General features: G+C 41.7%; 1 protein-coding gene across 1 annotated transcript in view; it reads left to right on the forward strand.

Annotated features, from left to right (window-relative positions):
* ACSS3 (acyl-CoA synthetase short chain family member 3) overlaps positions 1–8,210 on the forward strand; it is a 1,135,158-nt gene extending 1,126,948 nt beyond the window's left edge. Inside the window, exons 14-16 of the mRNA XM_069629310.1 lie at positions 334–433; positions 3,259–3,434; positions 8,038–8,210. Of these exons, the coding sequence (XP_069485411.1) occupies positions 334–433; positions 3,259–3,434; positions 8,038–8,106 (345 nt within the window). The 3' untranslated portion in view covers positions 8,107–8,210. The remainder of the gene's footprint in view (positions 1–333; positions 434–3,258; positions 3,435–8,037) is intronic.
* The last annotated feature ends 2,594 nt before the right edge of the window (positions 8,211–10,804 follow it).

Consider the following 10,804-nt stretch of genomic DNA (forward strand, 5'->3'; position numbering starts at 1 on the left):
CGGGTCAGAAATAAGATTTTAAATTTACAGGATTTTACAATCATATTGGAATTAGGGTTTAAAATTGCAACATAACAATTATGCAGTCTTGTTATACTATTGGACTATGAAATATATCACTCTTATATGTAGTTGAGTGAATGATATGAGCTCCTTATTTCCATCCAGGTTCTACATCTGATGGGCCGCCCCACTGAGCAAAGCAAAAATCCATTGTGGCTCTACTCACTGGTGCATTAATGCTATATGTATATAAGCCTGCATGTTATTCTGTCAAACATGTGCACTTTTTGTTCTTCGCTTTGAAATTGTGTCTTTCTCTTCGTCTTCTAGTCGGTGCTTTCCCATTGTGATGTGGCAGATTGTGCAGTTGTTGGCCTAGAAGATCATCTCAAGGGGCATGTCCCTTTGGCACTGTGTGTACTAAGAAATGGTAAGAACTCTTTGTAAAACTCATAAGTACTCATGTTCTTAATTGGATTCTTGTACTCTCCACGCATACCCATCTGGAATATATGTTAGCGCACCTCCGTCCGATGTGTGCTATAGTGATTTTTGGTCAATCTGCAAGCTATGCAAACTGGCTGTGATAAATACTTAGATGTTGTGACTTTGCCCCAAGGGGGAGCCCCTCCTCATGAGGCCAGGGTGGTGAGGCTGCTATCTGATAGTCCCCTTGGTGGTGGTACTCAGCAGGACGATCTTGTGGGGAGAGATTCCCACTACAGGGACAAGGACGAACATCTGAGGGAAACGCTGTATAATACCGCTCACCCAGCAACCCTACACATCTCACCACTTTGAGATGAGGGAGAGCATGGACTATGGGAGATTGATGATAAAAGTACTACGATGAGGAGAAGACACAGAGGAATAAAGATTGAAGGACCAAAGGCAATGAAGAAGGACTTAAATCCTAATGCCAACCATTGCCAACCAACCACTATAAAACTAGACAAAGGACTTCAAGAATTGAGACAGCCAACCAGTGCATGACAAAATCCAGCCTGTAATTTTCTGGAAGAAGACACTAAGGAAGCAAGCATCAAGCAGCCCTCTCCCCAAGTTCAGAGGTTGGAGAGGGGAATCATTGACCCAGTGGCATGAAAAAGTCTGAGGCAGAGCTGGAATTTGAAGGGTGGGGGCGTGACCCAAAGCGTGTGGAACAAACGGTTACAGAACACCACTGGGACTGCAAGCAATAGCCTGCAGAAGAGCTGCACTGGAATGCACAGAGCAGAAGGAAATGTCACGAGCCAAGACCCGCAGTCCCATCAGGAACCTGCAAAGAGCTCCTGGGAAATGGGTAACGGGGGAGAGAGAGAGAGTCCGAGTGTGGACCGGTATGACAGAAGTAAGTCGCCATTAGAAAGAGGGCGTCGGGAGTCATCTTCCTCTGCACAGCGGTTGGTCGCAAACCACTGCTAAGAGAACAGTAAGAGAGAGTACATTAAAAGTCAATTTGCTCATGGCAGTACCAGGCAGGAGAGTGAACCAGGTCTGGCAAAACCAAGCCACACATAAGTACAGGTCTGGGATCCGCACCCCCAAGAAAGGAAGATTACGAACCATCTACCGTGTCGTAGTACTTGGCAGGAGAGCTCTGCAAGTTTTCCAAGTGAAAGAACTGAAACCTGGGTCTGGGACCCTCATCACAATTGGATCTTTGCTTTGTGAGATAAAGCCTGAGCAAGGCCAGGGGAAGGGAAACATTCTCCTTGGTGTTGTGAACTGTGAGAGCAAAGCCTGAGAAGACCATGAGAAGGCAGTCATTTTCCTGGCACTCGAACCCGTAAAAAGGATCAAGTCAATAGTCCAGTGGAGTCATTCCCCCAGGGATGCAAAATATTGAACTTCCTGCATCAGAGTATTAGAGGATCTGCAGTACTTTTGTTTGTTTATGAAGTACTAAAACCAAGGGAAAAATATGTCATTCCCCCTGGTGGTGAACTTTGTGCCACCAAGTCCAGGAGGATGGAGTCATTCTCTTAGGCCAAGAACTTTGGTACAGCTGTTTAGTTTGGTTATAAGTGTAAGGGACAGAGAGAGGGACAGTTTGATACAGGATGGTGGACTTTTTAAGTTGCTCAGAGCAGGGACACCCCTCATAGATATAGGAGAGATAGGTTTACTTATATTTTCATGTCAAATAAAAGTCTCTAACAATCACTATGCCATCTGTGTGTCAATCTCCTCCTTCTTACTACTAACACAGTATATCTGATAGATTCTGCCAAACATCAAAGTGATGCACACTGTCTGCTGCCGGCCTACGAAGGAAAGGAGCAATGTGGATGCACGGATGGCAAACAATTGTACGTTAAAACGATCAAAACAGTAGTGTGGACCAGACTTATAAAACAGCGTGCCTCCACCACGCCACGCATCGCCCCATGATGGAGAGGTGTTGAAGTAGAGAAAAAGAGTGACCTATAAATGTAGCCTTGTTTGCTGAGAAACTGTGCCAACCCTCTCCACATCGTCTTATGACAATGATCTACTTTGATCTCCTGGGAAACTAAATCGTATAGTACTGGTTTTCTTGTGAGGAGATCACTGAGAGGCCTCAAAATGTGGAAATAGCTCCACATGCTGGGCAAATGCAAAAGAATTTTTTTAAAAATTGACTGACAGAAATTACTTAAACATGCTTGAATCCGTTTTGTTTAACCTCACTTAATATGCCATTCATTTTTTTCTTGTTTATTTTAAAGAGAAAGGGGCGCACTAGTAGGTTAATAGACCTCACGCTTGGAGCGCACTGGGATTTATGGGCTTGTATTACTTGTTTAACGTCCTCGCTGCTTTCAGGCCTTCAACACGGTTTTCAGGGCCCATAACTCCTAGTGCGGCCCTCGGGCTAAGTCTGTTAAGCTTAATTATAACTCTTGGCATGGTCAGATGCTTGTCTGACACATTTATTTGCAGTCATTAGTAAATGTAGTGCATTTTCACTTGTGACCCTATTTAATAAGTGCTACTTTTATGTCCTAGCGCCCCATATGTGGGAAATTGTAGTTACCCGTTCAAATTCCTGCGGTGTCAACACAGTTCCACTGATTTTGTTAATATTAACAAATGTTGTTACGTGCTTAGAGGCTCAACGAATTTGTCATGAAACTGTTGAAACACACGATGATGCTATTATTACAGTTATGTTCATGATGACTCTTTCAACAATGTAATTTGATTCTATGAACATGGAATCATAGAATATTCTGAATCCCAAACAAATTACAATATTTGACAAATATACAGGTGTGAATAAAGGAGAAGAGACAATCGCAGAAGAAATTGTTACACTTGTCAGAGAACACATTGGTCCTGTGGCTGCATTCAGAAAGGCAGTGTTTGTGAAGCAGTTACCAAAGACACGCTCTGGCAAGATACCCCGTTCTACGCTCTTTGCACTTGTAAACGGCAAACCCTACCAGGTAAAGTAGACTATCTGTGTGTGCGCTACAATCGAACATTCAAACAGATTCATTGCATGATTTCACTTGCCCTATACGCTGCGCGGTTCCTCAATGCCAACATTAATAATTGCATTCATAATTCTGATGTCTATAATGGTTATGATCTTCATGTTGTTAATATCGCTGTTAATGATCCATTTTAGACGCAGTAGATTCTTCCTACACATGGATTGTCTAAATCACAAAGGGACTCTGAATTCGGTTTCACTGCTAACTTACTTGTCCTTCTCACCTGTTTTAATTTCTGGTTGAAATATGGCCAAAATAATGCCCTATCAGAGCTTAATATATTTATAAAATACCTCTCCCACCGCAGTTGGGAGGATAATGTTGTGTACTGCAAACACATCCCCTTTTAAGCAGCCCAGACCTTTTGTTTATTGGAGAGTATTCCTCACCATGCTCTGCCTCATCACATGGCCTGAGTCTGCAGAAAGGACCTCTGTGCTGAAGCGTTAACCCTCATTGTGACTTAGTTTAGAGCCACAAGAAAAGGAATTGCATATCTCTAAAGTTATTCCTCATTGTCCAAAAGGACTATATATCATCACTGCGCCGTCCGTAACTGCACCGACAAAACTATCGACACCAATTATGGCACGGTGCAGTGATCAGATAAATCACTTTGCCCCCTGCAACACTCCAACCGCTACCCCAAACCCCACTTAGATTGACTGCAGGGCACTTCTGTGTGCGCTGCCGAATCCCTTGTACCCCTGTGGCGTCAGTTCCTCCCACTTACGTGAGGTGTTGCTGACGCCGCAGGGTTCTTTTATTTTTTTTTCCCTGTCCCCAGCTTACCGAAATTGTAAGTGGGAGACACCCCTGCAACCCTCGACTCCCATTACTGTGCCCAAGGAGAAAGGGGGACACCCCTGCAACCCCTGCTCCACTTGGGAGCGCAGTAAAAGTGCAGTCAGCATTTTAGAGTCACAGTTTTTGTATGTTTCTGTCCAAAAGAAAGGAGCTGCATTCCTGTTTTTGGCTTACCTACACCTGTGCATGGTAAGTTTGCGCTTGTCAGTTCTTAGAAAAAAGCTTTTTTGTCCCTTTTAAGAAGAGGAAAGACACCTATTGGCACATGCCTCTCAGGCATTGAACTTCAAAGAAAACCTGGTATGTGCACGGTCCTGAGAGCCATGCCTGTGTCCACTCAAGTTTCGACCTTGAGTTCCAAGGATTTACCTGCAGAGCCAGAGTCACCAAACTAAATCTGGCCTTACTGCTGGTGAAAGAAAAGGGGACATAACACTCGGCATAAGGCAACATGAAGCCTTTCACTGGCCATGCAGGCATGTCTCAGATTTCATAAGGTTATTCAGCCTTTTATTGTAGATAATCTCATATTGAGGGTGTGACTGTAAAGTATGGAGGATGATGTTAGGTCTTTTCAGTAATCCACAACAAACTTTTGTATCAGTGTGCAGGCCGCTTTTTGGCGCAGTTCAGCTTATACTTCAAGCATAGGACGGGTTTCTGGGGCAGTCAAATCCCGGGTTGAACAAGTAGAGGGCGTCTGGGTTTCTCGAGATGATTAATTGTCAAAACAAGAATTTTGCTTGTTGGGTTGAATCTTGGCCATATTTGTTGAGATTATTCAGAAAATTACAGACCTCAAATCACCTAAAAGATGTGTAACACTATGTAAAATGCACCGGAATAGAGAGAGCACAACTATTACTCAAAACATTAAGATCTAAATAAAAAATATTTCAGGTGAAGACGGTTGAAGTCCCCTACCAATCAGGAATCCAGAATGCCCAAAAAATACAAGCCTGTATTTGCCAACCGGTAAACCCGAGTGACCTCCCATGGGACTAATCCCTAGAATATCGATCTGTAGTGTATCACACTCAAATGTGGAAGGTTTAGCCACTCATTCCATACGTCACTGATGCGATTCAGAAAATGGTAAGTGTAGGCACAACTTTACAACATCGAAAAAGTAAATCCATAAGGTCTAACACACATTAGTAAGTATGTTTTCAAATCTTGCACGCCAATAACATTAATTGAAACAAAGCACCAGTTTACACACAAAAGCAAACATATCACATTTGTATTCAGTTACACAAATTGAGGTAAAAAAGAAAAACTTTAATCAACTGATGAACAACCAGTCCTAATGCAATTTAGAATAAATCACTTCAACACATCAAGCAATTTAAGCATGGAGTGTCCAGTGTAAATGGTGTGAATTATTGACCCCTCCGAAACGCATCAGCAATTAGGAACTGAAATCCTTTATCCAAGGTTGTTAAACTACACATTTCTTGGATTCACAAACATCTGAAAGCCAAAAGATATATAGATCATCACTCATTAAAATAACCTCATATATTTAGTTTGTTGACAGAATCACCACTAAAACAATTGTAAGTACATGTCAATCACTGACATGTTGGATGGCAAATCCCATCACTTGGGTAGGAAACCGAAAGTCAAAATTAGGAAAAGCTAGTCAAGCTCCTGAAGTCATGCACATTATAATTATCTGTGTGTGCCCCCAAAGAGGTTTCATTCACCCATAGCTGTGCTGCATGTTGTGTCGAGTCAACACTGCTAATTCTTTCTGTGGGAGCACACTCTGCAGGATCTACAAGTTAACATGTAAGTAGGTTCTCCCTCATGACTACATACCACCGTAACTACCCTTGGGCTACCCTCTACATTCTACCTATAAAATCTGTGAACTGTGCATCAAACAGACCGTGGGTCAACTGACTGGCAAAACCTGTTGGGTGCCCTGTGTCTGTAATATGATGCAGAATACATTATTGTATCCATGCATTTCCTTATGCAGGGAAGCGCGTTTGCTCATTGCAGCCACGTTAGAAAGGCTAAAAAGTGGGCAGGATACACTGCATAGACGCAGGTTCTTTGCCCACAGCGGAATTCAGACCATAATTACGTGGAAAAACCCATCACACTCAATGAAGGTGTGTGCGAACAAGTAAAAGATTAATAATCATAACGCAATCGTCCAAAATGGAATCATCACAGTGTCCTTATAAGTCCACCACTGAAGTGCAGGTTAACTGGTGAGTCACCCACAGCCTCAAACTTATCAGAAAACTGTATAGGCATGGATCTCAGAGACTCGGACCAGAGGCGTGTAACAATCGGGGAGTCCATGTCATTAGCCATGTATGTAAGCCGGTTTCTGATGGGTGAAAAACAGCCTTCCTACAAAAACCACAAAAAAAGGAAAGAAGGGTCCATGTCGCTAACATCCTATGATGTATACAACGGAATAGCTAGAAAGAAAATAACTGGCAACAAACTGGTTGCTGTATAAAACACAATCCACAACAATTATTACAATGATGCGAACAGCCAATGGCATACCTAATACAAAGTCAATAAAACATCAGAAACGATATACCTTCCAATCAAGCACTTGCAGGAGAGCCTGCTCATATTCTAGATATGATTTTACCCAATACTAGAATCTCACATCGGTAACCAATAGCAGTGTGTCAGAATCGATATACCTTCAAATACAGTCCTTACAGGAGAGCCTGCTCACATTCTAACCAATATTAAATCTCCCAACGGTAACTGTTTCCAGTTGATGTTGCCCTCCTTATGATCAACTTGAACAATCAAGACAAAGTTGACAGCATTTAGTACCCAAATTGTATATCAAGGAAATCAAGTCACCTTACAGGTAACATGTCAGATCTAAATCACAGTGTCATAGAGTCCAGACATTCAATCCATACAGTTTCTTTTTGCAACAATCCTCTCATTAGGTCGCCACCCCTCCCTGGTAAATCCACCTGTTCCCAAGATGGTACACCTCATCTGGGTTATGGTGTGACGGGCCTCTATAAAACGCATCACCACAGGGGACCTAAGGTTCTTAGTTCTTATGTTAGACTTGTGCTGAGTCCAACTGACCTTTGCTTTCCTTGTGGTTATGCCCAAGTAGAAAAACCCACACGGGCATTTAAGTGCCTATATCACGTTTGAGGAGTCACATGTGCACAAGTGTTGCAAGTGGAATTTTTGGTATGCAGTGATTTAAACGATTAGAACATAACAAAAAACATTAATATCTAAACATTTATAACAAAAAAATACTAGAACACTAATTGGTTTGACACCTTGTGGATCAACTTTTTCGATGTAGTGAAGTTTTGCCCACACGTACCATTTTCTGAATCAAGTCAGTGACTTATGGAATGAGTGGCTACTCCTACCACATTTGAGTGTGAGACACTACGTATAGATATTCTAGGCATTAGTCCCGCAGGAGTGCACTCCGGTTAACCGGTTGGCAACAACGCGCTTGTGTTCTTGTATCGTTTATACTTGCACTTTGTGTTGTTTTTGTAGCCAACTTCAGTTCTCTTCTCTTTTCTTTTGCTTTGCAAGTAAATACATTTATTCTTTTCACAGTTGCGTTTTCGGTTGCTCTTCTTTGCTAAGATACAGTTGTCATTGAAGAGGCTATCCTTGTCCTATGTAAAGTCCACAACTGTCAACATTTGCCTAAAGTGTCCATTGCTGGGCTTATGAACGTGACTCTTAATATGTTCGTTTTTTTGTCCTGCAGGTCACCTCCACCATCGAGGATCCTGACGTTTTTATGAACCTAAAAGAAGTGCTGAAGGAAAAGTTGTAGTGTGCCCTGAAAAATGTACTGTGACTTTATTCTTTTGTTCCAGAGAACTTTAAAAGATCATGTACTCTTTTGCTATAGGTCATGAATACAATAGTTTTTTTTTCTTCTAATGTTTTTCTTCTAATGACGCGTTTGTGCTCAGTGCATTATGCATTCCATTACTTTTTGTGTTCAAGTCACTTTGATCATCTGAAGGCTAGAAGGCCACACCGTACTTAAGACGGGTATATGTCTCTTTCGCCAGCTTTAATGGTTAAAGTTGAAGCATGGCGACTTAACTGGGGCCTTGGAGCAATATTACCGTATGTAACGGTGTAGACATCAGAAAAGTGTATACCCGTACTTTTAAAGTAAACGCAACAAAACACCTTTTCAAAATGACTTTGAAATACCAAATTAGACGTGGTTTTCATCTGTTTAACCACATTTGATTGTCATTTTGGCTGCAAAGCATAAACGGGAATTGTGTGCTACAAACAATGGATCATGGATATTAGTTGCAGGGATGTTGTTTCACCAAAATGACACACCAAATGACATGCCACTAAGGGACAGACCTTTGACCTGATCATATCACAACAATGGATGTCATAAATTTGACCCTGGTGAACATCTTAGAAGGTGTACACTAATAATAATAAATGACAGTAAGCATAAGATTGATGAAATAAACTGTTACCTAAGGAAACAGAATACTGTTTTACTGCTATCTGCCATTTTTAGTTTTGCATGCTAGGTATAGTTGATATTTGGAGGAGAATCCTCACATGTGGTGCTTCTTCCATCATATCCCCGGTGTACTTCCAAATGATTTGTTATCACCATCTTCTAAAAAATGCCTCACATGCCTGCCATAGTTGATATATGTGGGGTACAGTGCATATAGTTGCTGCTGCCATATGCCAAGTGGAGGCTCAAATGTCCCAAGTACTGCCGTCTTATGCCAATAAGGCCTCATATACCTGGCAGAATGATTGTGCGGGAGGGTACAGCCTTATATATATATATATATACATATATATATACATATATATATATATATCAGGGTATCACCTTCTCTAGTGTCCTTAAAAATTGCAACACTATTTATACAATTTAACTAATAACCTGCATTATTAGATACAAATGTAACATTATAGTTTAAAAAACCATGGCATCATATTGTAATTCACTGCTATTAATATATAATTTCACAATATCAATACGGTTCCACTCTTTCTGATTTGTAACTATTGTGGTGAGTAAAATGTGCTCTCCATCCTCTGCTATGAGGGGCTAAGAGGGGGCTGAGCCACAGGGGAATAATAAGGTCTGTCTGCTTACCGATGTGCCTCCCAGAAGGTGGGCTGAGAGGTATTCCCTGGGATCATCACCCCCTTCAATATGAAATAATATATCTTCTCCTTGCAGGATGCTAGAAACATAAATATTGCAACAGGACTACTGGTCCCATCAGCCTCTGTCTATGACTGGAACAAAACCAACAAACCTTCAAACTAGGGAAGAAGGAAGGAAGATTCTAGGCCACCCACAATATATACCCATTCATTAAGCCAACACAGACCGCCATGGAGCTAAGCGGATTGGCAAACGACATAGAACTTCAAGATGCCTCTGTTGGCCTGAAAGTCACAGAGCCATGGCTTGGTGAATGGGTGCAGTGTTCCTGCCAGATGGCTGATATTTTTTGGGTGGCCTAGAATGTTCTTTCTTTGACTATTGAGAATAACGAAACTAATTTACCTCTGATGCAATGCAAAGGCAATATTAATGAAGGTATCAAGACTCAATAAAGTAACCTATAGAGAAGGGGTCAATCAGGGGACCTGAGACTAGCCAACAAGGAGAAACACCAATCTCAGGTTGACCCACTGACCCTGATGAATAAATGGGGCTGTGAAAACCATTGAGGGTGCAAAATGGGAGTGAGTAGACATGCCACTTGCCCTTCCCTGGTGAAATATGGAAACCTGTACATGGCGTGAGGTACTCTACCTGCTGTCAAGTATCCTGCAGAAGCTGTAGCAGAAAGCACACCTCAAGGGCCAATGGTGTGCAAGGAGAGGAGCCAACAACTGGTTTGTCCCACAGAAACCTGGGAGGAGATAGGCCTAAGGACTGGGCACTTTCAATAGAATCCTTAGCTAAAGAAGGAGCGAGACTCCTGGCAGGCTGGTAAGAATATCAATGGCCTGACAAGAGCCAAGATTGGGATGGGGAGAAGTACTCTTTACATCCAAAGAAAATGAATCTGGAGTAACAGAATACCCTTCACCCAAAACTGAAAACAGGGGTAGGAGCAAGTACCCTAGCTTTAGAGAAGGTGCCATGTTCAGAAGAAACAGAGAGACAGTGAAAAGGACTGGATGAAGCCAGAAGAGCCAAGAGACTATGGAGTAGTCTGAATCATGAGTACTCCCTTGAGGGGATTGGCCAAGGAAGAATCTGTTCAGTATATATATATCCGATTAACAACAAATGAGTCAGCTATGATGGAACTATTTGATACTGTACATTAATTTGTAAAAGGTATGATATAGCATATTTGTAGGTAAAACAGAATAATGTAACTAGTCGATGAGTAGTATAGTATATGAATTGAACTCAATTGCACTTTGGTTCCATGAAGTTTAATTTGTATTCCTCTACATATAAAAGGGAAAATGTGTGTGTGTATGTTCGAAATGTACAGCATAAT

The sequence above is a fragment of the Ambystoma mexicanum genome, chromosome 12 (genome assembly GCF_040938575.1).
Source record: "Ambystoma mexicanum isolate Mex_15411 chromosome 12, UKY_AmexF1_1, whole genome shotgun sequence".
Lineage (NCBI taxonomy): Eukaryota > Metazoa > Chordata > Amphibia > Caudata > Ambystomatidae > Ambystoma > Ambystoma mexicanum.